This window comes from Neomonachus schauinslandi, chromosome 15 (genome assembly GCF_002201575.2).
Source record: "Neomonachus schauinslandi chromosome 15, ASM220157v2, whole genome shotgun sequence".
Taxonomy (NCBI): domain Eukaryota; kingdom Metazoa; phylum Chordata; class Mammalia; order Carnivora; family Phocidae; genus Neomonachus; species Neomonachus schauinslandi.
The window spans coordinates 35,041,655-35,069,452 of record NC_058417.1 but is presented as its reverse complement, the minus strand read 5'-3'; the positions used below and the strand labels follow the sequence as shown (position 1 = coordinate 35,069,452).

The window sequence follows — 27,798 nt, the reverse complement described above, 5'->3', positions numbered from 1 at the left end:
TAGGGAGGATGAGGAGGGAGGGGCCGTGCTGCCCCTTTAAGAGGCGGTGGCGGAGCCAGGACCTTTTCTCTTTCCCCGGAAGGAAAGCGGAGCCCCGGCTGGGCGCGCAAGGTGGGGAGGTGCGGACTTGGGCGTGGGGAGGCGGGGCGCGCGCGGAGGGGACCGCTCCCTCCCGTCTTCCTTGCGGTCGACCGGCCTGCGTTCCCAGATCCGCCGCCGAGACGGGATCGAAGGCTACAGTGCGGCCGAGGGGGCGCGGCCGGGACGCGCTGGGGGCAGGGTGCCCGGGGCGGGGGGCGGTGACCCGCCGGCCGGGCTGGCGGGAGAGTAGACCCGCGAACCTTGGAGAGGAATCTGAGAGCGCAGACCCTGAGCCGACGTGAAACTGACCGGGGCTGGGGGCCAGAAACTTCTCAGCGCTCCCGGGCTCAGCGACGCAGCCCGCCCGAGTGTTCTCCGGTGGCGCGGGGAGCAGGTGAACCGGTCCTCACTCCCGGCTCCACGCCCTCACGCGCTCTCGCCCCGGCCCCCGCCCCCGCAGCCATGGGCCCGGGCCCCCGCCGCGCCGCCTGCGTCCCGCGCCGGATGCTCTGCGCGTTCGCCTTGATGGTGGCCGCCGGCGGCCGCGTCGCCTCCGCCTTCAACCTGGACACCCGATTCCTGGTGGTGAAGGAGGCCAGGAACCCGGGCAGCCTCTTCGGCTACTCGGTCGCCCTCCACCGGCAGACGGAGCGGCAGCAGCGCTACCTGTGAGTGAGGCTGGCGGGGGGTGGGGGGGGGGGAGGGGGGGGGGGGGGGGGGAGAGTGTGTGTGCAGGTTGCGGGTCCATCCAGAGCCGAGTCGCAGCCTGGCTTCCAGGCCCGCGGGCCGCGGGCTGTAGTGAACGGGGATTCAGGGGGCGGGGGGTACGTGGGCAGCCCTTCCCTGCCCAGGTGTGGCGGGAAGTGGAGGCATTGGGTGTGGGATGGGGTCAGCAATCACTGGCAAGTGCTGACCCGGCCAGAACCTGTCTAAACTCAGCCCCTCAGCCCTTTAAACCTCTCTTGAAAGTAGAAGTGGGATCCCCGTTTCCTGAGCCTCCTCCCACTCTGTTGACGGAGTAACTAATGTACGAATACTTCTCTCCAGGGCTGGGACCTGGGAAAAACTGCAAGGTGAACACCCAGTGGATCCCTCTTCCCGATTTCCTGGGAAGAACCTGTGGGCATATGTGTTTAAGCCCGCCCGGGCCTTTGCACCTCGCGTTTAGTCAGCCGGCCCTGCCAGCCACGCCCTCTGCAGAGCCAGACTGGAGGGCCTTCACCGCTGCTTGGTGCTTGGTGCTTGGTGCTTGGCGGTTGCAGGGTGAGGTGATGCATGAGTCTGGCCATTTGGAACTGTCCAGGAGCTCCCTCTGATCCCTTGAGGATGGGGAAGTAGAGCGAGCTGTCCCAACTCCTGCTTGGTCTCCTGCCCCCCACCCCACCCCCAGCAGGGACGCCCTGCCACCAGACATCTTCCCTGCATTCCACAGATTCATGTTGAATCTTCAACCCTGAGTGTGTTTGTTTTGGTTTGAAGAGGGGAATGGTGTTTTTCTCTTCTGTTCCCCTTCCCCGACAGCTGTAAGGAGAAGGAGGGGAAGAGCTACCCACAGGGGAGAGGAGCGAAGGAGATTGCATCCAGCTGTCCATGTTTCCTCCTGCCCCTCCCTCCCCGCTGCCACCGACATACTCCTGCCTAGAGGGGCAAGTCTAGGTTTCAGAAGTTTCTCTGCCCCGGGCTCAGGTGCTCAGGTTGGCAGCTGGGGTGGGGGACGCTATCCCAGGAGGGAAGGAGTTAGGACAGGTCAGGCAGGTCCCACCTACCTCTTTGGGCCAGGGGACCTATCAGACATCTACCCCTACCTGGTGTCTAACTCCGCTGAGCAAGAGGATGTGGTCTGATACAGGGTGTATTGAAACCTTTCCCAGCTCTGGCTGCGGCCTGCAGAAACTTGAGGAATCTTGGAATGTCCAAAGTCCAAACTCTGCCCCAGCCTTGGCCTCTGCCCTGCTGGCCCAGCCCCTGCGCAATCTACCTACCTACTTGGCCTCGGTCTACGTTCTGCAGAGGCTAAGGCCACCACACCCTTCCCAGCACAGCGCCCACAACTGCCGCCTGCCCTCGGCCAGCCCTTCATCCTTCGGAGACCCTAAAAGTGACCATCAGCACAAGTTTCTATACTGGTGCTCTTTCTGCCCCAGCCCAGAAAAAGCTTTTTAGAATTTCTTTTTTTTTTTTTTTCAAGATTTTATTTACTTATTTGAGAGAGAGAGAACAAGTGCACACGAGCAGGGGGAGGGGCAGAGGGAGAAGCAGACTCCCTGCTGAGCAGAGAGCCCGAGCCCGACGTGGGGCTCGATCCCAAGACCCCGGGATCATGACCTGAGCCAAAGGCAGACGCTTAACTGACTGAGCCACCCGGGCGCCCCAGATTTTTTAGACTTTCCATACTGAATCTGCATGACATGAGGGAACGCAGTGTAAAAAGATCAGGAAAGCGAGAGTAAATAATGAAAAGCTGGAGTAGATAATGGACTCTGTAAACCCCACCCCCCACCCCCCTACCCACTATGTGACCTTGAGCAAGATATTTCCCTTCTCTGGGCCACTTTTCTCCAAAGAGGGGTTGGACCTGGATCTATATCCTCCTTCCTGCCTCTGTTGGCCTCTCAGAGGGCAACCTGGCACTGGGGAGGGAGAAGAGGCGCCAGAATCCCCCTGCCAGTTTCCAGTCTTGGATCTGTCACTAATATCTGAGTCTTAATGTCTCCATGGGGCGGGGCGTGGGGACAACATGCCTTCTTCATGAGCTGCCAGTGGGGCTCCAGTGTGTGTAAGCCGCTCTGCACGTGCCTGAGTCTCGGGGGAGCAGGTTTGGGCTCTTGTGCCAAAGCCAGGCCCGTATTACCCACGGGCCTCACTCAGGATGGCTGAGCAGAGGGGCTCTACTTTTCTTCCTGGGCGGCTAGAGATGGCATTACCCCTGCTAAGAGCCCAGAAGGTTCTAAAACTCATGAACCGTGGAGAGGCAGGTAGTTCTAGATAGAGTTCTGGGCCATTCTCTCCTGTATCCTGTCTTTCCCCGGGGGTGGTTCTCTATCTTGGCTCATCTCCTCTCACTGAATTCTGCCCCTTGGCCCTTTGGGAGGGCCAGCTGGGCCAGCTGGGCTAAGCTGCAGCCAGCTGTGTAGCCAGATGTGAACAGCTGCCTGAGTGCACAGCTTAGGGGATCCAACAAGTCAGGTCTTATTTTCTGTTAGCCTACAAGCCCTTTTGGAAAAGGGGAGAGGTTTCCCGATCCTGAACAAACTCTTAGCCTGGGGTTCCTAGAAGGTCTGCAGGAGATGCGGGGGGCTCCTGCAAATACGTGAAAATCATGCGTCTGGGAGCACGGGGAGGGGAAGAGCATGGCGTTCGTCCTATTCTCAAAGAAGGCCTTATTCTAGAAATGGTTAAAAACCCAGGTGTGGGCCCTCTTCATTCCCCATCGTCTTTATCTCTGGACCCGAGTTAGGGAACTCCCAGAACATCAGAGTTCACCCCAACCCAGGCCCCGGCTTCCCAGTCACCAGAAGTGAGGGGTGAGGAGCAGGGCCAAGGACCAAGGTGCTTTGGGCTTCTGGGTGAGATGCATGACAAGCCCTGGGGAAGCAGAGGGATTATTCCTCTGGGAGCTGGTCCCTGCCCCCCAGCCCTCCGCACCTGCCCTGTCGCTCCCTCCTGGGAATCCAGTTGTCCTGGTCTGGCCTGACCTTGTGGGCTATGGAAGATACCTCTGGGGCTCTCTCTCTCCCCTTTGCCCTTGTGTGGAATTGAGGGTGTCTGCGGAGCCTGGGGTGGGGGTGGATGTGGCTCCTGGCCGATGAGGTCATATCTGAGGTAGGTAGGAACGGGGCTTACCTGCCATTCTCTCCTAAAACATGTTTCCCTGGGCAGGGCAGGCACCTGGCAGCCTCTTTCTCATGCCGGGGGAAATGGGCAGAACAGCTGTGGCTGCAGGCAGAAGGCCTGCACGCGGAGTGCCCTGTTCCTCCGGCTCTCTCCAGTGACCAGCCCAGGCCAAGGAGCTTTAAATTGGGCAGGAGGCAGGGGAAGCCTGATCTTGTAGAAAAAGAAGTGGAAGGGGGTTGGCCAGAGCTGAACAAAGGAGGAAGAAGATGTCTGTTGCAGCACGAGGGATGGAGGGTAGATGACACAGAGAACACCCCAAGGGATCAAATATGGAAAAGATACTAAGGAGCCAGCCAGAGGGAGAAGAAATGAGAAAAACAGCCTTGTTTGGGGCCAAGGCCTCTTTCTCCAGTCCTCTCTCATTCTCTTGCTTCCTCCAGCCTGTTGCTCTGGTTCTAGGGCTGAGTCACCAGAGGGGAGAGGGGGCTGGGTGGGCAGCATCAGGGTGACGTAGGGGGAGGACGGAGAAGCCTGTGAGTCCGCTACCACGGGAGCGGGAGCCCCTGGGGAGATGGCTAATTTGGGCAGCAGGATGGGCACAGAGCTGGGATCCAGCATCTGAGAGCTGCTCCTCCCGCACCCCTGCTCTCAGAGCTGAAGCGGCTCCCGGCGCCACCGGCCTCCCAGCCTGAGGTGGCAGGGGACCCTGAGGAGTGAGGCATGGGGGCCTGTGGTCTGAGTGCTGGCCCCTGTTACCCTCCAGGTTAACTGGAAGCTTCCCAGGCGCCTCCCTGAATCTTACAGGCAGTATCTCTGAGCATCACCCCACCCCAGTGCCCCCCAGGGAGCCTTCTTCTCTTTGGGGTGAGCCAACCTGGTGCCTTGAATGCTCCTGGGCCCCATTCCCCAGCCTCCTCTGATTCTGCTGTTTTCGGCTTGGCTGTTACATTAGCTTTGATCACCTCCCCCCCACAACCCCAGGAAGAGTGATGGAACGGGGGTGAGGAGGTGCTTTTATGGAACTTGGAGTTCAAGGGCTCCCCAGAGGCCAGGAGGGGCTGTCTGGCTGGAGCCAAAGATGAGGCCAAGGAGCTGTTGGAAAGCCCTTGAGAGGTCATTTCATCCATTCCCCTAGCTCCTGGAGGGGCCCAGGCCGGCTCCAGGAGAGGGAAACTCAGATCTCCTTTCTTCTGTGCTCCAAGAACTGGGCAAAGCATCCTGCTAGCCTCCCTTCTGACTGCTGCCTGGAGGTTGGACTCACTGGTGGTCTAGGAGGGGTCAGCTTTTGGACTCATTGACCTGGACCAGCCCCAACAGCAGGCAGCAGAGATGCTCATTTGCATGCTATTTTACATTTCATTTCTGTGCCAGGAAGGCCTCTCCCACACCTGGCTGTGGCTTGAGGGAGCTGGACCTGACCCTCTGCACATGCCTTCCCCCATCCAACTCCCAGTCCTCTGGCTGGAGACCCATTGGATCCCGGGATGGGAGCCAGAGGGCCTTAAAGGGCCTCTGAGCAGGCCAAGTAGGAGCTAAAAATACCCCGGGGGGGGTTGGAGGGGGGCTCCCTGTGGAATCTCTGGGGAGGGAGGGGCCTGGGATGTGGGGCTGGAATTGGGGCACCCGCCCTGCCCCACCGCCCATCAGTGGGCACGAGGCTAGGGCAGGGTGAGGGCTGAGCGGGTATAGATGGTAAAGGGATTGATTGCAATCCCAAATGCCACCCATGCCCGGCTTTGCCTGCTCGGTACCCCAGGAGGCTGAGAGGAGGAGTCCCTTAACCCACTCCCTCTGAGATGAGCAAAGCTGGGAGGTCATGGCCACCCTGCTCCCCAGCCACCTCATGCCCCCACAACTTGGTCAGGGCTGCAGCTGGGGGACAGCAACACTTCTACTGCATGTCACACCCTGGAATGCAGCCTGGGCTGCCCAGGGACACCTTGCCCCCTGAGGCCTGGAGCTACCCCTTCAAGTTCACCGTAGCCAACCCTGAGCCTCTGCCTCCAGCCAAATCTGGGCAACCGCGCCAGCATGACTCTGCCGGTGCCCCACCCCCACCCCAGGGATTCCACCGCCATGGAAAGACTCCCAGGTCCCATCCTCGGCTCCCTCTAAACAACCAGTCTGCTCTTTGCCCTCTGTTCCAGACTCCCTAACCAGGTGGGGCAAAAATTCCCCGGTGCTTGGAGGAACACCTGGGGATGAGCAAAGGCCAGTCCCTGATGCCGCCAGAAGTCAGACCGAGTGCTCACGTTGGCCATGACTTCATAGTCAGAAAGCCCTTTTGAAGAACGAACGCATTTGTTCCCCCCAACAACCCCCGAGGTTGGTGGGACAGCTGCTGTCCCCATTTCACAGATGAGGCACTCACAGCTCAGAGAGGGAAAAGAAATTGCCCTCACGGGGCAGAACAAACCCGAGAACCAGGCTCTTCTCTTCCTTTCCCACGGGCTTTTGCTTCGCTCCCTCACCTGGCAGTCGCGTGGGGGGCAGAGGTCCATGGGTGGTCAGGCAGCGGGCTCACCAGGCACCCTCTCCAGGCCAGACAGAGGGTGACTAACCGGGCCCGGCTGCCACCTTGGCACCCTGCCCGCCTTGCTGCCGGCAGCTCCTAACTGCTCTGCTTGGAGAAGCTGCACCCCTGCCCCCAGGGACGCTTCCCAGCTCGAGGTCGGAGGGAGATGTGAGGCGCAGGCAGAAGTCCCGCCCCCTTCCCAGCACCCCCAGGCGGTGCATTCCTGACAGCCAGTGGGCGGAGGCACCCCAGGTCCCGGCATGCCCAGGCCCTGCCCTGCCCTCTCTCTCCGGGGCCCTCACTCACAGGTCCCGGGCGGGAGCTGCAGGTGGGGCATTGCTGTGTACCTCCAGACTCTGGCGGGCAGCCCAGGGCCCGGGTTCTGAGCTGGGAGCCTCAGGGTGATTGTGTTGCTGGGGCCAGATGGAGGGGTACCTAGGAGGTACCTGCCACCCAGAAGGCCGAGTCCATCAGGATCCGGGAAGCCGTGCGGGCAGAACGTCCACAGGCCTCAGGGAGAGATGATGCCTGGGGAGCAAAGGGTGGTCGAGCTGTCTTCTCAAACCGAGGTGCACAGTAGTTGGGGCACTTGTTAATTAGGCAGGTTCCAGGGGTCCACCCCCAGATTCAATTTAGATGGTCTGTGGCAGGCTGAGGAGTTTGCCGGTTTTTAACAAATAGGCCAGGGATTTCTGATGATGGTGGGCCGAGGACCATCTCCAGAGATACTGCGCCCAGGCTGACCTGCCTTCCTCCCCTCTAGCCGCCTGTCTGGGATGGGGTGGGTAGCCAGGGCCCTAAGCACCCTTGTAGGGACTTGCAGTCAGTGTCCCCAAAGATGGGTTCTGGGCAGGCTGGGGGCGATACCCACTCTCGGGCCCACCTGCCAAGAACTCAGCCCTGTGGCCCCATTGTCCAAAGTGTCAGGTGCCCAGCCCCCCCATACCTTGTATGCCTGTCTCAAAGTGGTGGTGGTGTCCTGGCGGGGGGGAAGAGTAGCATCACCCAGGTCACTTAGGGCCCTGCTGACCCCAGCTCACCTGGCTCCGCTTTCGGGGACACTCCCTGCGTCCAGTGTCACCTCCTGCTCCTATTCTTCAGTGCTAGCCACTAGACCCGAGTCCTTATATAGAGAGGAAGGACCCAGGCCTCCAGCATCATCTCCCCCAGGCCCCCCGGAAGTTGAAGGCCGTGCCAGGATTCCCCCTGGTCATTCTCTCTTCCAGTCTACCTTCACTTCAGAGGCCAAAGCATCCCTTCCCAAACCCAGATCTGATCACGTTACTCCCTTGCTTAAAACTCCCTTCCCACCCTGCCCTCCTGTGTGTCTCTCCCCCCCGCACCCCCCCTACTTGTGTTCCCAGCTCCCACCATACTTAGGGCCGAGGGGATCCTGAGTCACCCTGCTTGCTCACGCTTCCTGGCCCTCCCGCAGATCATACCTTTTCCTACAGTGCCCTTCCTCCCTTTCTCCTGGTGAGCCCTGGTCATCATCCTCAGACTCAGCCCGGGTTCCCCCTTCTGTGAGGAACCCCTTCTCCCGGACTACTCCCCACGCCGCATCTGGGCAGGTTTGTGCCCTGCTTTCCTCTCCGGAGGCGCTTACTGCAGACGTCTGTTTTCTTGCCCGCCCCTCCTGTTTTGGCCACTCCCGGAGGACGGGGGCCAGGATCCATTCATCTCCTGACCCCAGAGCCTGGCACACAGCCTGGCACCGGGGACATAGCAGGTGCTCAGCAAACATGTTGAACAGAAAGTTGTTCGAAGCAGGCTTTGGGGAGTCTGAGCCCGGGCCCACCAACCTCATTGCATCCCACCCCCACCAGGCTCCTGGCTGGTGCCCCCCAGGACCTCGCCATGCCTGATGGCTACACCAACCGGACTGGTGCTGTGTACCTGTGCCCACTCACTGCCCACAAGGATGACTGTGAGCGGATGGACATCTCAGAGAAAAGTGAGGGCAAGGCACTGGGGATCAGCCCTGGGTCAGGAGTCTGGTGGAGGGGGTAGCACAGAGGGTGACCTGGAGCAGCGATCAGGCTTACCTGGGCAATTTCCAGTCCCTTCTTGTCCAGCTGGGAGGAGGGGGCGCTAGAGGAAAGTGGGACCACATGGGATCGGTGGAGCTGAGATTCATGGCAGGCTGGAGAAGGGCATAGGGAGGGTGGCCTGCAGGGGTGGAGGGCCAGGAAGACCAACCCTACCCTCTGGACGTTCCAAGCACAGGGAGGACGGGTGCCCCGGCTCATGACCCCTTCCATGCCCACAGGTGACCCTGACCGTCACATTATTGAGGACATGTGGCTCGGGGTGACGGTGGCCAGCCAGGGCCCTGCGGGAAGAGTCCTGGTAAGTGGGCACTCACTGTCAGCTCCCCCCCCACCCCAGCCCTCTCCTTCATTTCCCAGGAGCTGGGGAGGGAAGCAGAGGGCAGGAGAGGGGTCTTCGGTGAGTGAGCTGGGACCTTGCAGATGTCTATTTTGGTGGCTGGAAGTCTCCACGGGCCTGAGTGTGCCCTCGATCCTGCACTTATGATGTGCTTCCAGGGCCTGGCATGGCCTGGGTCCTGTCTGAACCACCCACTTCCTTCCCCCACCCCTGCCCCCCCTCCCGGGGTGCTCACCCTGCGTGGGAATGAGCTGAGGGAACTGTGAGGAGGAAAGGGCAGAGAGAGCCCGGGGCAGTGCGGCCTGGGCCTGCTCCTTCCTGACAGGCTGGCTGGCGGATGAGGCACAGCCCTGCTGACCCCGGCTCACCCCCTGGGGTTTGGGGGCCACTTCCTGCTGTCACTTGTCACTTCCTGGCTGCCTTCTTCAGCATCGGCCCCTGGGGTCTCAATTTCTGAATCCCAGATAGGCAATTCTTTTTTTTTTTAAATCGATGTGAAATTTACAGACAGTGAAATGTACAGATTTTAAGTTTTAATGAGGTCTGACCAACAAACCGTAACCGATACCCATTAAAGAAATATTTACATCACTCCAGAAAGTGTGCCCCCGTCCAATCAATGGCCACCCCCTAGTCCTCTCTCTTGCAATTTCTGTCACTTTTGAATACCATTTTAAGCTCTGGGTTTGCATCAGTTCCCTGTAACGCCATTTTAGAACCGTGTAATGGAAGGCGTGTGGTCTAGCATTCCATTTAGGGCAGTTCTAGACCCTGGGTACCCGCTCAACAGATGTTCAGTGAGCACCTACTGTGTGCCCCAGCTCTGCTAGCACCAGCAGCTTAGCAGTGAGTCCGGCCCGCTGCTGGTGGAGCTCACAGCTGGGAGGAGACACAGAAAGCAAGCAGACAAGACCCAGGCCCAGTTCTGGATTTTGCCTGGCCGCTGGCTGTTTTACAAACACCCTGATCTGATGGACTTGTCCCACAACTGTTTGTCGAGCCCCTCCAGTGTGCAGGGGGAGCTAGGAGAGAGGCAGGAGCTGCCTAGCGCCTGGGAGCTCAGGCTCAGGAGCCTGGCAGCCTTGGTTTGAGGATTTTCTGCATCTCTCTGGATGTGAGATCTTAGAGACTTCATTCTCTGTGCCTCTGTGCCCCTTGTCTAAAATGGGGGGTGTGGTGGAAATTGTCCCTGCTCCACAGTGGTGTTGGGACGCATACTGGATTTAATATCGTGAGGAGCTTAGACTTCTGTCCGGCGTATAGTAAGCACTCAGTAGGTGTTAGCTGCTATTATTACTGGCGTCATTGCGATTATTATTTTAATAATGGCCTATCCACCAAGAGGGCAGAGCAGAGAAGTAAGTTCCTTCATCTGCTCCTTTTAGACCTGAGAGCCCGGACCCCACATTCCCTCATGCTTTCCCCTTTTCCTTTTGCCAAGATCCGTAAGCCACTCTCAAACCCAGGACCTCCTGGCCTTCCCAAAAAGTGTTCCCAAACTTCATAGCAGATTTCCAAATCCTGGGAAGCAGACATAGGTCCAGGCGTCACTGTGGGAAGACAGAAAAGCTGGGAGACGTCTTCCAGCTCCTCTCCAGCAAAGCCAGAGGTGCCCAGGGCCAAGGAGACAGCTGGCCTTCGGTCCCTGCCGCGGTCTCAGGCTGTGTGTGTCCCCAGGTCTGCGCCCACCGCTACACCCAGGTGCTGTGGTCGGGGTCGGAGGATCAGCGGCGCATGGTGGGCAAGTGCTACGTGCGGGGCAATGACCTCGAGCTGGACCCCACCGACGACTGGCAGACCTACCACAATGAGATGTGCAACAGCAACACTGACTACCTGGCGACAGGCATGTGCCAGCTGGGCACCAGCGGCGGCTTCACCCACAATACCGTGTACTTCGGCGCTCCCGGGGCGAACAACTGGCGAGGTAGGGGCTGCGGGGGATGGCGGGAGGAGCGGAGAGTGCCCACTCCCAGAGGGCAGAAGAGACCTGTTTGCCCCTGTCGTGCCTTAAGGGCTCATTATGTTAATTAAACTTAAACTACTCTTATGAGGCAAGCGTCCCTACACCCATTTAACAGAACACTGAACCTCAGAGAAGTGAAGTCAGTTGCCCAAGTTGCCAACAGTAAGTGACGAAACCTGAACTGGAAAGCAGGTCCATCTGACTCCACTTCAAGCACTGAAAACCTTATTAAGAAAATAAAACATGTTGGGCGCCTGGGTGGCTCAGATGGTTGGGCGTCTGCCTTCGGCTCAGGTCATGATCCCAGGGTCCTGGGATCGAGTCCCGCATCGGGCTCCCTGCTCCTTGGGAGCCTGCTTCTCCCTCTGCTTCTCTCTCTCTCTCTGTCTCTCATGAATAAATAAATAAAATCTTTAAAAAAAAGAAAAGAAAACATGCTCCTGGTACAACTACTAACTGGGACAGTGGGATTTGGTGAAACAAAGAGTGAAAGTGCCCCTCCCCCCCCCCCCCCCCCCCCTTTTCCCTTTGCAGACTCCCGAGGGTCTTGCCCCGCCTCTGACTTATCTTAGACTATATAAAAATCTTTTTAACACACACACACACACACAGGATCACACTAAACATGCTGTTCTGCTTCTTTCTCTTTCCACTTATCAATACTTATCAATAAGCTAGGGGCATTTTTTTTCTCATCGATACATAGAAGGCAATCTTTGCGGGGCTCGTGGAGTATTTCTTTGTATCAAGAGCCGAGCTGGTAACGGCTATGGCCGCACTGCTGGGGTGTCTGAGGCTCACAGCCCCCTCCATCTCTGCCTCTCTCCGCCACACAGGTTGTAGCCCCAGTGAGCCTCCTCTCCTTACTGCATCCTTGTTAATTGCAGAATCGACAGGCAGAGGGAGCCCTGAATCTCCTCCTCTTGACCAACAGGTAGCCCAGGGCGTAGTCGTAGCTCCAGACTCACCGGAGGCTGAGGCCTCTCCTGGGTCCTCTGGTCCTCCCCCACCCCCTGGTCCTTTAGAACCTCGGCAGGGCGGCAGGGACTCTCCCACAGCAGCCCCAGGGAACAGGGAACAGGTAGGCAGCTCGAGTTTGGGGGCAGGACCAGGAGATAATGGCGTGGAGTCTGGCCTCGGTGTCTAGAGTGAGGGAAATGTCATTTCGTATCCAAGAGCCTGGATGACCAGATTCCAGCCCTGGCTCAACAACTACTTGTTTTTCTCATCTGCAAAATGGGCATCATCATTTACTTCACAGAATTATTAAAATAAAGCGGACATGATTTTCCAATGGCAAAGTGCTCACAAATAAAAGGGGTTATTATATCCTTATTGGGTGAGGTTAGCAGGGTGACGTGGACGTGGTGGTTGAAGGGAGTGGTGACTTAAACTCCTCCCCTCCCCCTCCCGAAAGGAAACAGCTACATGATTCAGCGGAAGGACTGGGATTTATCCGAATATAGTTATAAGGACCCAGACGACCAAGGGAACCTCTATATTGGTGAGTCCAGCTGTGGTGGCTCATGGGGTGGTGGAGGAAGGAGGTGGCTCAGTTCCTAGCACTCTGGCCCCTCACCTTCGGTGCCTGGTAGAAGAGCGAGGCCACGGTGTAGGTGTGACTAGTGCCATTTAGCTCGACTAGCACATACTTATTGAGCACCACCTGTATGCCAGGGCTGTTCTGAGCACCCAAAATGCAAAGTCCCTACCTTCATGGAAGTCATAGTCCTGTGTGCAGGCAGGACTGGAGGCTGGGCGTCCAGGATCCACTTTCTTGCCCAACTTGGAATAGAGGAATAAAAGATATTTGGGAAGTCTGGGGGGCAGAGTGGAAGGGGACAAAGTTTACTGGGCCTTGCTTGACCACCTCCCCGCCCCCATCCCAGGATACACAGTGCAGGTGGGCATCGCCATCCTGCACCCCACGGACATCACCATCGTGACAGGTGCCCCACGGCACCGACATATGGGCGCTGTCTTCTTGCTGAGCCAGGAGGCAGGCGGAGACCTGCGCAGGAGGCAGGTGCTGGAGGGCATGCAGGTGGGCGCCTACTTTGGCAGCGCCATTGCCCTGGCAGACCTGAACAATGATGGGTGAGGATCCAGGGGCGTTTTCTGGGGCCAGGGAGAACGGCAGGGGGGGCAGTCTTGCCCAAGCCAGGGCAGAGAAATGGAAGGTCCCGATTGCTCATTTGTTTGCATGCTCTTTACAGGGATTTGCATGTTGATTTGCATGTTGATTTGCAATTAGCCTTGATGAGATTCTGGGTATTTACATGTCAATTGCATGACACCTGCATCTCCTTTTGTCCTTGTATGGTTCTCGTGGATGTGGGTTGTTTGGGTGTGATCTGCGCTCCCTGGCTTCCCCATGACGTGTGTCCTCTGTCAGACGGGTCCCGTTGGCATTTCCATGTCCTTCCCGTGAACCATGGCCAGAGATGCACAACTGGCGCAGTTGTGCCCACTAAACGAGAGTTAGGTTGTCCCATTTCTCCCTCCTTCTCTCCTGTGCAGGTGGCAGGACCTCCTGGTGGGCGCCCCATACTACTTTGAGCGGAAAGAAGAGGTAGGGGGTGCCCTCTATGTCTTCATGAACCAGGCAGGCACCTCCTTCCCTGCCCACCCCTCCCTCCTGCTCCACGGCCCCAGTCGCTCGGCCTTTGGCTTCTCCGTGGCCAGCATTGGTGACATCAACCAGGACGGATTCCAGGGTATGAGCCAGCAGTCCTGCCCCAGCACACCCACTGAGTGCCAGCTCCATACCAGGCTTGACAGGGCCCGAAGAGAGGACGGGATGGGGCCCAGGCCCAGGGAGTTCACAGCAGTAACAGGGAGAGGCCGTGCAGAGGAAGCTACCAGCGGCAAGCTTGGTGGGCCTCCCGCAGGGGTGGATGTACCACTGGGCATCAGATGCTGGGCTGAGTGTGCACAGTGGAAGGGCACAGAAGGGGTATCACGTGATTTCTCGATCTACCCAAATTTAGTGGATGTGGGCTGTTCACATCAGATATGAATGAAGCTAGAGCAGCAGTGTGGAGATGGGGTGGGTGCTTTGAAAGCCAGGCAGAGGAACTGGGGCTTTACCTTTGGGTAATGGCAGAGGGGTGGGTGTCCATGTCCAGAGAAGGTCTGGGGGCAGGGATGTGATACGATAACTTGGTACCTTGAAAGATGGTTCTGGAGGGTAATATGGGATGGATGGGGGAGAGCAAGGCTGGGGATGTTAAGACCAAGAATGTATTCTATCAAGTGTGGGATGCGAAGGGCTGGGACAAAGTGGGAGGCCCAGGTGTAGAGGATATCCAGTGCTGTGCAGGACTTGGGGATCAATCAGACCTGGGGTATCAAGCAAAGAGACAGAGTAAGGAAGAGCCTGGTTGCCATGAGAGCACCCAGCTTATCTGGAAACCACTTTTTCTGACAACCTCAGTTTCCCAGAACATACCTGAGAACCAAAAGGAAGGCAGAGGAGTCTCTAAAGAGCCAAAGTAGGTGCTAGAAAGTTCAGGTAGCAAAGCCCAAACATTTACTGATAGAAGAGTCGTCCGGTTTCTACTCAGAACCTACTTACTTTTCCTTTACATACTTTTCTAACAAGCTTGGCTTTCCGGTTACCTAGGCCTTATCAGATCAAAAGCAGTGAACTAGAAAGAGTTGAGTAAAGGTTAAGAAGATAATAAAACATTTGGGGTTTATTTGTGGAAATAATGGTTAGAATTTTAAAAGTCTAAGGAACTTTAATAAGGAAAGAGATAGTGTGATTAAAATTCCAGCCCCTGGTGTTAGACAGGCATGGACTCAATATCCTCTTTCTACTCATGAGCTGTGTGGCTTTGGGTTTTCTGAGTCTGCTTCCTCATCTATAAAATGGGACGGCAGTACCTACCCCAGCAGTCTCGTCAGGATTAAATGAGAGCAGTGCTTGATAACTAGCTGGCAGAGTCACCAACGGGGAACACTTCCTTTTGTGACCCTGCTGGTAAATGTCATTAGAAGAACCAGGTGTCTGAAGGGGAGGTTGGTGGAGGAGATGCAAGGTGCCATAGTTAGGGAAAACAAACACTAGGCCAGTGCTCAGAAATCTGGAGTGTAGGCCTGCCTGTGACATTACTTGCTATGTGACTCTAGGTAAGTCCCTTGTCTCTCCTAGACCTACTTTCCCACAATATAAAAGGAGGCACCTGGGCTCACAGTGGTCCCAGTTTTAATCCTGAGCCATAGAGCTCCGTTCCCTGATGTTCTGAGTGCTGCCTGGCAGTGTGAGTTCTGTTTCCTGCTGGACCCTGTGGCCTGGAGTGCCAGGTCGGGGAGACATGGGGTCCGCAGGACTCAGGGTGACCTGTCCTGCCTCTCTTCCCCAGACATTGCTGTGGGAGCCCCATTCGAGGGCTTGGGCAAAGTGTACATCTATCACAGCAGCTCCAGGGGGCTCCTGGGACAGCCGCAGCAGGTATGGGTGGACAGGAACAAAGGGGGCTTTCCCTCCTTCCCCTCACCCACCCTCTCCCTATTCCCCCTGGGCCCCGGTCCCCAGAGCTCACCCTGAGCCTGTCCCTACTGCTTCCCCCTACCCCCAGGTAATCCAGGGGGAGGAGCTGGGACTGCCCGGCTTGGCCACCTTTGGCTACTCACTGAGTGGGCGGATGGATGTGGATGAGAACTCCTACCCAGACCTGCTGGTGGGGAGCCTGTCAGACCGCATAGTGCTGCTTCGGTAAGCCAGGGCGATGGTGGATAGGGGCCTTTCTCCCCTCCAGCCCTGTCTGCATGGCTCCCCAGCTCCATCCATCTTCGGCACCAGGTCCACGCAAGCCTGAGCCCCAGGTCTAGCCTGGCAGGGGCTGGGCAGGAAGGACTGATGTCTGTTTTCTATGCAGGGCACGGCCTGTCATCAATATCCTCCACAAGACCTTGGTGGCCAGGCCATCTGTGCTGGACCCTGCACTCTGCACACCCACCTCCTGGTGAGACTCTCAGCCCCTGCTCTGTCCACATACTCCTTATGTATGGGCATGCCAGGAAGGACCCTGACTCCCAAACCCCTCCCCTTGCAACTCCTGATTTCCCACCCTTAGAGGGTTGATTCCTGGGGTAAGCGTTGCCCCTCCTACCCAACCTCATTAAAAAGCCAACTTCCTTGCAGGAGGTAATGGGCAAATTGGAGGGGTAGGAGAGCATGGTGGTTAGGAGCGGGAGCTCTGGACGGCCTTGTTCAAATCCCAGCTATGCCCACTGCAGTGGTAAGGGTGGGCTCTGGGGAGGGAGGTCCCGGAGGAGGAGGGAAGAGGGAGACACTTAGGTGGATGGGAGAGAGAGCCACCTTGAACAAATTGTTATCTCTCTTGAGTCTCAGGTTCATTGCCTATAAAACAAAGTTAATAATAGTAACAACGAATTTATGGGATTGTTGTGATAATTAGAGATGATGTACACAAAGCCCTTCACATGGCACCTTGTCCACCTCAAGTGCTCAGAATATGTTAGTTGCTAACATGGTCACAGTAATGATGGTGATGGCCCTGAGGCCTTTGCATGAATGAGGCCTGGATCAGAAGGCAAAGGGACCCAGAGCAGAAAGCAGGGGTGAGTGGGAGAAGGAGATCTGGACAGTGTACCCTGTATAAGACTAGGCAGGGCACCAACCAACTGATAGCTTCAGGCAACTCCTTCTGCTCTCAGGGCCTCAGTTTCCCCATTGGTGACCTCTAACCCAGTTTTCTTTAATTTTTTTTTTTTAAGATTTAATTTATTTATTTTAGAGGGAGGTGAAGCAGAGAGGGAGAGGGAGAGAGAGTCTCAAGCAGACTCCCCGATGAGTGCGGAGCTCAATGAAGGGCTCGATCTCATGACTCTGAGCTCAAGACCAGAGACGAAACCAAGAGTCGGATGCTTAATGAACTGCGCCACTCAGGCACCCCTCTAACCCTGTTTTCTATGGCTTTCATGGGAGTGGGCAGGGAAGAAGCCAAAGACACCCTAACCAGCTCTGTGGATTCCCCAGGTTTGCCCCTGCCTTTCCTCCTAAGGGCCTGGTTTCCCCTGGCCCAGTACAGGGGTGAAGGCCAGGGTGTGGATAACTGGGTCCCACTGTGACCTCCTCCTGTCTCCCGCCTCCCAACAGCGTGCAGGTGGAGCTGTGCTTTGCTTACAACCAGAGTGCCGGGAACCCCAACTACAGGCGAAACATCAGTGAGTATGGGGTGTGGGGAAGGGAGGGGTATGCTTGCCTGGCCACTTGATAACACCCCATCCACCTCCAGCCCTGGCCTACACGCTGGAGGCCGACCGGGACCGCAGACCGCCTCGGCTTCGCTTTGCACGCAGCCAGTCAGCCGTCTTCCACGGCTTCTTCTCCATGCCCGACATGCGCTGCCAGAAGCTGGAACTGCTCCTGATGGTGAGGGAGGGGCCAGGGGCGGGACGCCGGCTCCAAGATCTCTGGAGGAGGTTAGCCAGAGTCCCCCCAGGTCAGGGGCGAGGGACTGGAGTCCCCCCAGAGACAGAGGTGGGGGAGGTGGGAGACCTGGGAGGCCATAGGTCTGCAGCCGCTACAGTGCACAGAATGTGGTAGAAGGAGACAGAGAGCCTCGGAATGGGGATGGGCGCCAAAGGGCTTATCACCTCTGAGAAAAGTGAGGTGTGTGAGACTCTTGGCTTAGTTGGTGTCTGGGGGGAAGGGGGCCCGTGAGTGCGGGACCAGCTCAGCCCCTCTCTAGGATATCACGGTTGGAAGAGCTCATCCTGGGGACCCCAGGGATGAAGGGAGGCTCAACAAACCCCCGACCCCCGATACACCCCCCCACCCCCATCTCTGGGGAGAAGGAGTCCCATCATCTTGCTTGTAGGTCAGAGTTGTAGGAAGGGAGTCAATCTGATGATAGGACCAGAGGGGGTTCAGCCTTACTGGGGTTTTTCAAGGTGGGTGGGGGCTCAGCTCCTCCTTGAGGGTTCAGGCTGGTGTGAAGAGTCAACTTGAGGAGGGGGGAGGGGAGCGCAGCGCTGGGCTCAGCTCCCCCTCCTTCCCCAGGATAACGTCCGCGACAAACTCCGTCCCATCATCATCTCGATGAACTACTCTTTACCTTTGAGGATGCCCGAGCGCCCCCGGCTGGGGCTGCGGTCCCTAGACCCGTATCCGGTGCTGAACCAGGCGCAGGCTCTGCAGAACCACACCGAAGTGGGTGGGGCCCGGGCCGGAAGGGCGGGGGCCGGGGAGGCCTGTGGGGCGAGAGGGCGCTGTGGAGGATGGGCCCTCACGCCTCCGGCCACCCCCAGGTCCACTTCCAGAAAGAGTGCGGCCAGGACAACAAATGCGACAGCAACTTGCAGATGCAGGTGGCCTTCGTGTCGGAGCTGGGGCAGCCGCTGAGCAGGTGCGCTCTGGGCCGCGCTGATTGGCCAAGGGTGGGGCGGGGAGGGGCTTTATTGGCTAACGGGAGGTGAGGGGCGGGGCCCTGCGGGTCTGGGCGATTCCCGGGGACCCTGGAAGATCTGAGGGGAGGGGCCTCAGGGAGAGGCGAGTTGAGAGCAGGGACGTTAATTGGCCGGGTGGATGCTTAGGCTGGCCTTCGCGGACAAAGAAAAGGGCTTTCTTCTCCAGGGGAGGCCAGAGGGCCGGGCTTGGCTGTCCCGAGAGGGGACTTTCTTCACTCAGTAGACCTGAGGGGCGGGGCCTAGTTGATCCGGGGCGGGCCTGGGGCGGGGTTCTGGGCTCAGTGCCGGGGTCCTTCCCTCCGCTCAGGCTGCAGTACAGCAGAGATGGCCGGAAACTGCTCCTGAGCATCAACGTGACCAACACCCCGAGCAGGGAGCGCGCTGGGGAAGACGCCCACGAGGCGCTGCTCACCCTGGCGGTGCCTCCCTCCCTGCTGCTGTCCTCAGTGCGCCCCGTGAGTGCCCCCTGCAGGGCTCAGAGCCCAAACAGGGTCCGCGAGCATTTACATCCTTATATACATGTCATTTACATGTGTCCTCATTTGTCCTGTGTCCACCCCGCTTCCTCTCGGCTGGGCTTCTTCAGGTGTCTGCAGCGTCTCTAATGCTAGGAGCACCCGGTGCTCAAGCCTCTAGGCATCAGACCCAGTGCCATAGGGAGGGGGCTGGAGATGCCCTACTCTGACCACCCAGACCTGATTTGTCTCCTTTCCTCAGGCTGGGATGTGCCAGGCCAATGAGACCATTGTCTGTGAGCTGGGGAACCCCTTCAAACGGAACCAGAGGGTGAGTGCTGGCCACACCTTCCCAGGCCTGTGGGTCCCAGCCTGCTACTCTGATGAGCTCCTTAACCTTTCTTCTGCCTGCCTGCTTCCCAGGTTTCCTTGAAGCAAAGAGCCAGGATAGGGACAGGGAAATACAGGAGGGCATGGGGAGAGGCCCAGAGACTAAGAAAAATGGGGCCACTAGCGATGCACAAAACTCGAGCAGGTGGAGGTGAGGAACTGGATTTTGCTGAACACCTACTATGTGCCAGGCCCTGAGTCCAACACTTCACACTTTTTTTTATGCTGCAATTCTCACAACCTTTTGAGGAGGTAGATGCTGTTTTACAGAAAGAAAATATAGGCTTGGAGAGTTACAGTAACTCAGGCACCTGGGTAGCTCAGTTGGTTAAGTGCCTGACTCTTGATTTTGGCTCAGGTCATGATCTCAGGGTCATGAGATCAAGCTCCCCTTGGGACTCTGCACTCAGCGTGGAGTCTGCTTGAGATTCTCTGCCTCTCCCTCCCCCTCTGCCCCTCTCCCTGCGCACGCCCTCTCTTTCTCTCAAATAAATAAATAAATCCTTTTTTAAAAAAGAAAGTTACAGTGACTTGTTCAAGGTCATATAGTTGAAAGTAGCAGAGATGTCATGGACAGAGAAGAAGGGGAAGGGGAAACAGGATGAGGCTAACAAGGTGAAAGAGTGGACCCAGGTGGCCAGGCAGAGACTCCTTGCCCAGAAGGGGGGGAGCAAGAGAACCAACTCCGACGCATAGCGTTCAGCCCGTCTCTCCCATATGGCATCACCCCTGCCCGGCCCCAAATGCCTCTCTCTCTGCCTCCCTGGTCCTCATGGCAGATGGAGCTGCTTATCGCCTTCGAAGTCACCGGGGTGACCCTGCACACAAGGGAACTCCATGCACAGCTGCAGCTCTCCACGTGAGTGACCTCAAGAAGCCAGTCTGCGGCAGGGGTGAGGTGCCCTGGGACGTCCTCCAGCCCGGGCCTCAGCTGACACCTCTCACCTACCCCCTGCATTCCCTCCCCAGGTCAAGTCACCAGGACAACCTGTGGCCCATCACCCTGACTCTGCTGGTGGACTACACACTCCAGGCCTCCCTCAGCATGTGGGTACCACCCCTTCCCCAGCCTGCTGTGCCTGTGCGTGGACCTGCCTGTCCCCAGCGTGGCTCCTGAGCTCCTCGGACGCACCTGTCTAGGCCTGCGCTTCCCCTGGGTCACCCCTTCCCTTGACAGCAATCACTATCATTATCGTTGCTGTTATTACTCCCCTTGTAAGGCAGGTGGCAGTGGAGGAATCAGCCACCCTGGGGCCAAGGTGTTGGTGTGGCCCTGGCATTTCATGAGGGCTCATTGTGCTAGGATTTTTATATACAGCAGCTCATTGACTTCCCACAACAGCCCCATGATATAGCAACCATTTTACAGATGGGGAAACCGAGGCTCTGGGAGGATACATAACTTGCTTGAGCAATAACTAGCACACAGCGAGTGCATGCAAAGCAGGGATCTATCTCAGGTCTGCCTGATGTCAGAGGAGCTGGAGCTCGCCTACCTCAGTGCCCGTCCCTTCTGCTAGGGCCCCTCCCACCCCCTCAGACTCCAGCATCTTTCTTACCCTTAGAGTGAATTACCGGCTACAAAGCTTCTTCGGAGGGACAGTGATGGGCGAGTCTGGCATGAAAACTGTGGAGGATGTGGGAAGCCCCCTCAAGTATGAGTTCCAGGTAAGGGGGCCACAGGGACCCTGGGCGGGGACTCCTGGGAAGGCGGGGACGGGCCTGGGGTCTGCGGGTGTGCGGGTTGGGGATGGGTGAGATGGAGGTGGTTTGCCAGGAGGCAGTGGCCGTGACACCCGTTGTGCCCACAGGTGGGCCCCGTGGGGGAAGGGCTGGCAGCCCTGGGGACCCTGGCCCTAGGGCTGGAGTGGCCCTACGAAGTCATCAATGGCAAGTGGCTGTTGTACCCCACAGACATCACCATCCACGGCAATGGGTCCTGGCCCTGCCGGCCACCTGGAGACCTCATCAACCCTCTGAATCTCACTCTCTCTGTAAGGACACCACTGGGGGCCTTTCATTTACATCTCATTTGCATCATATCTCATTTGCATGCCGCAGGGCAGAAAGGCCAGTGTCTTGCCCTCCCCCTTCTTGTGCACCTTTAGGAGCCTGCCGCCCCCTGCCCTTTCTGCCTCTCCCCCGACTCTGCTCCCGCTCCTTCCTCCCAGCCAACATCTTCTTCCCTCTCAGGTCCCTGGCGACGGGCCATCTCCACAGCGCAGGCGGAGACAGCTGGACCCAGGGGGAGGCCCGGCCCCCCCGCCAGTCACTCTGGCTGCTACCAAGAAAGCCAAGTCCGAGACAAAGCTGGTGAGTGGCCAGGACAAGGTTGGAAGGGATCGTCCCCACCATCATAGGGCGTGTGGGCACTAGGGGGCACCGAAGCAAGGGGGATTGGGCGCCGGTCACCAGGAGACCCTGGTGTGATGAGGTGATGTTACCCCTGTGCCGTGAGGCGCCCCTAGTCAGAGGGAGGAAGACTCCTCTCCTCCCTCAGTGGGCATCCCACTGCTCTTGCCCTTGGTGGGCAGCCAATTCAGTGGGCCAAAGGAAGAGACACTGGCTTTATTCCCCAGAGCCCCATCCTGTTGGGGGTGATACAGCCGCTCAAAGTCTTAGACACTGGAGCTGGGGAATGGGAGAGGCAGGATGGAGGGGAGGCAGGGAGATATGGGTGGTGCAGGGCGCCCTCTGTTGGAAGGGAGAGAGGAACAGGCCTGGGAAGCAAGTTGAGGCCTAGCTGGGTGGAGAGGGAGGAGGTGGTGTCCCAGGTGGCCGGAGCTGGCTTGAACAAAGGCTCAGTGAGGGACGTGGGTGGAAAGGGGGTGTCAGGTGCTGGGCCCCATTTATATACAAAGGGACCAGATTTCATGTTATCTACGTCCCTGGCATCTATATGTGCTTGGCCTAAAGAACAGGACCTCGATGTGTAAGTGTGGGGGTGGGGTGGTCTGCATGAGGGGAGGGGTGAGGTAGGGCCCCTTGGGGTCACCCGTGGGTGGGATTAAGCCAGGGGAAGAGCCAAAGGGAAGGGGTGAAGCAGGAAGAATGTGGAGCCGCAGACTGTCTCACGTCCTGTTTTCCCGGCCCACCCCAGAAGTGTGGCAGTGACCAGGCCCGTTGTGTGTGGCTGGAGTGCCCCATTCCTGATACCCCTGTCATCACCAATGTGACAGTGCGGGCACGAGTATGGAATAGCACCTTCATTGAGGTCAGTGCCTGGGTCTGCAGGGCTCTACTGCCCCCCGCCAGGGTGGGGAGAGCAACAGGGAGAGGGTGAGGCCGGGGTCATAGCCAGGGTTGCGTGTGGCTGTGTGTGCGTGCGTGGGTCAGTGACAGCGTCGGACTTTACCCAGGAGCCACTGTACTCCTGTCACTGTATGCCTGTCAGCATTAGATCGCGTGTCTGCGTGTGGGCATGATGTCATGTCCGTCTCCAGCCAGAACGACCTTCTCCCGGGTGTCCTGCGCCTGTTTCTTTCCCACACCCACGTCTTTGCGGTGCCACTCCCCCCCCCCCCCCCCCCCCGGAAGGCCAGCTCCCCTTCTGTTATCTCTGCCTGTAAATTCCTCTTCAGCCTTCAGGCTCTCCCCAGCCGCTTCACCACCAGTGAGGTCTTTTCTGAGGTTCCCAGCTGCAGACGACCTCTCCACACACCCACAGAACTTTCTCAGAAGCCGCGCATGCCACCGATCACGCTCTGCTCTGGGTTGCACTTACATGCCAGCCACCTAGACCCAGTTTTTCTGCAAATGAGGAGATTATCAATCTTTTCAGCTTTTGTGGGGCATGCAGTTTCTGCTGCAAGTCTTCAGTTCTGCCATTGGGCACGAGCTGCCATGAACAACGTAGAAACGAACGGGCGTGGCTGTGTGCCAAAAACATTTTATTTACAAAAACATGTGATGGGCCAGATTTAGCCCAGAGACCTGACCCTAGACTGTGACCTTCCTTGTCTCTGCTGTCCCCCACATCCGGCATAGGACCCGCCGCATGAATGATGTGCATTTGTGTGTGCAGATGCCTGGCTCTCGGATCCCTTGGGGTGCTGCTTAAAGATGCTGTGTGGTGGGAGGGTGCCCTGGGGAGGATGCTCAGGGTCAAGAGGGAGGCTCAGAGGGGCTTCAGCTACTTCTTTGGACCACCCCTTGCCCCCATCCAGGATTACAGAGACTTTGACAGAGTCAGTGTATCCGGCTGGGCTACCCTGTTCCTCCGAACGAGCATCCCTACCATCAACATGGAGAACAAGACCGTGTGGGTGAGTGAGCACGTTGAGGAGCCACAGTGCCTGGCCAGGGCATGGGAGCGCAGGGCAGGTTTTCAGAGCACTCGCTCACACCTTAGCTACGGGGTTCTCAATCTTGGCAGCACATGGAACTCCTCTGGAGGATTTCTGGTGTCTGGACTATACTCCTAAGCAATGAAATGAGTCCGTGGAGGTGGGACCCCAGGTAGGGGAGGTTTACAAGTTCCCCGGTGACTCTAAGGTACAACCGGGGCTGAGAACCTCTGCTAGAGCTTATTTGATCTGCACAACTTCTCTGTGAAGATGTTCCATCTCCGTGGAAACTTGAAAACAAAGTTCTCAAACTTGATTCTGAGTTACATCGGAGAGGGAAAAAAAATGACAAAATTGTCAATTTTTTTCATGAAAAGGCTATAGTGGAGATATGGAGGGGGCATAATACAGGAGACGAAGGGAGGATTGCTTAAATGCATTGTTGTATATCTCCCAAAATAAGGTAGTGGAGGAAGGGCCAGAAAGACCAATGGAACAGAATAGAAATTTATGTTGTTATACAGATGGCATTTTTAACCAATAGAGAAAGTTAGATTATGAAGTGGTGCTGGGAGAATGCATTTGGAAAGTAAAGACAGACCCTTACCTCACGTGATAACCAAAACTACAGTGGAGTTAGATTAAATATTTAAATAGAGGAAATAAAGCTTAATATACCAGAAGAAAATTCAGAAAATAATTTAATAATAATCTTTAATTATGGGGAGAGGGAGTTATTTTACTAAACCCAAAAGTTGCAAAGGAAACATTTGACCAATTAGATTGTATGACATTTTAAACCTGTATACAGCAAAAGAGATGATAAAAAGAAACTAGAAGGGCAAACAATAGATTGCTTTTTTAAAAAATTTTTTTTATTTTTAAAGGTTTTTATTTATTTGACAGAGAGATAGCACAAGTAGGCAGAGTGGCAGTCAGAGGGAGAGAGAGAAGCAGGCTTCCTGCTGAGCGGGGAGCCCGACGTGGGGCTCGATGCCAGGACCCTGGGATCATGACCTGAGCTGAAGGCAGCTGCTCAACCAACTGAGCCACCCAGGTGCCCCAATAGATTGCTTTTAAAAAAGTTTCTAGCGTATATGATGAAGAATTGATATATATTTTTAGTATGTCAAGGTAAAGGGCAGTGTAAAGATAAACGGGCAGTATACACAGGGTGAACTAGAAATGGTCACCTTGGTAGTGAGGAGATAAAAATAACAGCCACAGGATTTTTTCCCCTATCAGATTGGAAAAGATTAAAGACACTAAGGCTGTCTGGTGCCGATGAGGTAGAAGGAAATGCTATTGGTTCGAGTATAAGTGAATGGATTCTTTTTGGAAATGAATTTGTCAGTATCTGTTAGAGTTTAAAATGCACACTTCCTTTGATCCAGCCCATGATAATATATCTTAAGGAGCTAATAGGACAAATACGCAAATATAAATATATGGGGATATTTGAAAGCGTGGTTTATAATGGCATGAAATTGAAAACACTCTACATGTCTTTCGGTAGGAGATCGGTTCAATAAATTGTGGTACATTTTCTAGAGTGACTATGCAGTCATCAGAGATTGGGTTGATCTTTCTTAGTTGACATCAAGAGATGATGATTATAGCTGAAAGAGGAGTCAGGTCAGGCCGCAGGAGGGATGGCTGAGCATGGGGTCTAAGGGGGTGGACATGCAGCACACAGAGACCCCATTCATGTGGAAGAAGAAAGGATGTGTGTTTAACATGGGCATTAAAAACTATGGAAAGAGGTCACCAAAATGTTGAAGAGTTATTTCCAGGGAGTAAAATTACTGGGAACCTTTAGTTTTCTTGATATCATCTGTATTTAAACAAAAATAATAATCAAAATAATTTTTAAAGAAATAATCATGTATAGTCAGAGAAAAATTTTCTCTCAGTATATATAAAATACATTATATGTAATATAATTTTGTTATAATACATATTACATATTATATAACACTTATATGCTATGTATGTTTTAGATCATAATATTACAATATTATATAATATACAATATTGCATAATATATGTTAAAATAATATATATTATATGTAACATAACGTAAGATAATAAATTGTATAATATAGTATACATTATAATATATATTTTACAATGTATATATTATAATGTATAATTATGTATGTTATAATATATGTAATATAATTTTATGCTATAATAATTATATATATATCTATATTTATCTATCTATCTATCTATCTATCTATCTATCTATCTATCTATCTATCTCCACTGTAGGGGAAGAAAAATAATGGTACTATATGCTCTGCATTCTTTGTTTTTTTGTAAATATTTAGGAATGCTGGTTAGGTACCAGGTATTGCTCAAAGTAGTTTACTGATAGTAAACACATTTAATCCTCACCAGTGACCTATGAAGTAGGTATCATTCTCATAATCCCCAGTTTACAGATGAACAACAGAGAGGTTAAGTGATTTGCCCAAGGTCACACAGCTAGTGAACAGCACAGCTGGCGCTTGAGCCCAGTAGTCTGGCTCCAGAACCCATGCTCTTGACCACTTTGCTATACCACGAGGTAGGCATTGTGATCTCCTTTATCAGAGACCATGAAATGGAGATTCAGAGAGGTGAACTTACTTGTCCAAGGCCACACAGCTCCTCAAGGATGGAGCTGGTACTCAAGCCCGGGTGTGTGGGCTACAAACCCAGACTCCAGGCTGCGTCCCAGATCTGAAGCTGGTCCTTGGGAACCAGGTCTGCTCCTGGGGAAAACCAGAGGATGGAGGGATCTGCGGCCCGCAGTGGGCAGGCAGGGGCTTTTTCTGGTTCCTGAGTGCCCCCTGCTGGTAGTAGATCAAACAGCACAGTCCTGGGCCCCGCTCGGAAGGGGTGGCTGAGCATGGGGTCTAAGGGGGTGGACACAGGGCTGAGCCCCTTCTCACTGCCGCCAGTTCTCAGTGGACATTGACTCTGATCTGGTGGAGGAGCTACCAGCGGAGATCGAGCTGTGGCTGGTGCTCGTGGCTGTGGGTGCGGGACTGCTGCTCCTGGGGCTGATCATCCTCCTGCTGTGGAAGGTTAGGACCCCCACGACCACCACTGGGACCCCCGCTCTGGGACCTCCTGCCAGCAGACCCTCACCAGCTCTCCCTTCATCCCATTCCTGCTTCCACCCCACCCCCCACCCTTCTCCCACGTTGTCCCCACCTTCTCCCCAGCTTCCGGTCTCATCCCGTCTCCCCACCCCCCATCCCTCCCCCCCCCCCCCAGGACATTCCTGCCTGGTTAAGGGGGGGGGGGGATCTGCAAGCTGGAAAGGGGAAGCCAGGAGCTCTGGCTTCTGGCCACACCACCAAGCAGGGGCTGGGACCCAGGCATCCAGGCTCCCCAGCCCTAAGCCCCAGCCCATGAGTGCTGCCGGCCAGGCCCCCCCAGCGCCCCCTGATGGCCCATCCCCACCTCCTCCCCTCCGCAGTGCGGCTTCTTCAAGCGAGCCCGCACTCGCGCCCTGTATGAAGCTAAGAGGCAGAAGGCGGAGATGAAGAGCCAGCCGTCAGAGACAGAGAGGCTGACCGACGACTACTGAGGGGGGGCAGCCCCCTGCCCCCGGCCCACCCGGGTAACGCGGCCTCCGGGCCCTCTTCCCTAAGCCCTGCAGCTGGCCGGGGCCTCTGACTCTGTCCTATCTGCTCTTCTTCCTCACGGGCCCTCGCTGCTCTTCACTCTGCCCCTGGCATCACCCCGAAGAGCAGCCCATGGTCTCCCTCCACGCCCTAGGAGAGCTCCAGATGTCTTCTCACCACCTCCCCTGAAGATTTGGGGCCCCAAGAGGGAGCCATAAAATGCTCCCCATGCCTGCTTTGCTTTCTGGGGATCGGAAAAGGACCCAGGCCAAGGCTAGGCCCCATCTCTAGGCCACACAGCAAATACCTAGAGTGATTCTGCGCCTCCATTTCCACCTCCAGAGAAGGAGGGGACAAGGAGAGTCCTTCTGGAACTAGTACCTTTCCTCCTCAGAGCCCCTCTGGGGTGACACGCTGGCCCCCCACCCCCACAGTGCGATCAGGGCAGACCACGACACTTCCTTAGCCATCCTGTCAGCAACCTCGGTGACTGCCCCTCTGTCTCCAGCTGCCTCCCCCTCTCCTCTCTGCCTTCCTCAGTTCCTCCTTCCTCTGGGGCTGAGGGTGGGCAACCTTGCCCTCTCTGTCACAGTGCAGGGAGATGGCATGTGTTTGGGTCAGGGGTCCTGGCTTTGAGAGCCTCTGGGTGAGGGTGGGGGTGGGGAAGGAGCTAGGCACATCTTCCCGCAACCTCGAGGGCTGGATGCTGATGCCCTTCCTCTTCTCCTCCCCACTCCCCCCTCCGCCCCACCGCCAGTGTGACTTCTTTAAGCCGACCCGCTATTACCGGATCATGCCCAAGTACCACGCGGTGCGGATCCGG

General features: G+C 56.1%; 1 protein-coding gene across 1 annotated transcript; it reads left to right on the top strand.

The window, feature by feature from the left end:
- The first annotated feature begins 27 nt into the window (after nt 1-27).
- ITGA3 (integrin subunit alpha 3) lies at nt 28-27,798 on the top strand. The gene is made up of 27 exons (XM_044921501.1): nt 28-119; nt 542-749; nt 8,257-8,384; nt 8,700-8,779; nt 10,496-10,745; nt 12,202-12,288; nt 12,674-12,881; nt 13,305-13,501; nt 15,152-15,240; nt 15,368-15,504; nt 15,668-15,754; nt 16,912-16,979; nt 17,051-17,187; nt 17,818-17,967; nt 18,066-18,163; nt 18,532-18,679; nt 18,942-19,010; nt 19,849-19,928; nt 20,039-20,116; nt 20,635-20,737; nt 20,881-21,063; nt 21,263-21,382; nt 22,170-22,283; nt 23,236-23,334; nt 26,304-26,429; nt 26,828-26,971; nt 27,733-27,798. Exons 2-26 carry the CDS (start codon nt 544-546, stop codon nt 26,936-26,938), a joined length of 3,153 nt encoding a protein of 1,050 aa, XP_044777436.1. The 5' UTR covers nt 28-119; nt 542-543; the 3' UTR covers nt 26,939-26,971; nt 27,733-27,798.

Excerpts from the sequence above, each read along its gene's own strand:
- ITGA3 (XM_044921501.1), top strand. The coding sequence starts at position 544 with ATGGGCCCGGGCCCCCGCCGCGCCGCCTGCGTCCCGCGCCGGATGCTC. Across the intron at positions 8,385-8,699 it reads GATGGACATCTCAGAGAAAA|GTGACCCTGACCGTCACATT; the intron begins GTGAGGGCAAGG and ends CCATGCCCACAG. Across the intron at positions 22,284-23,235 it reads GGAATAGCACCTTCATTGAG|GATTACAGAGACTTTGACAG; the intron begins GTCAGTGCCTGG and ends GCCCCCATCCAG.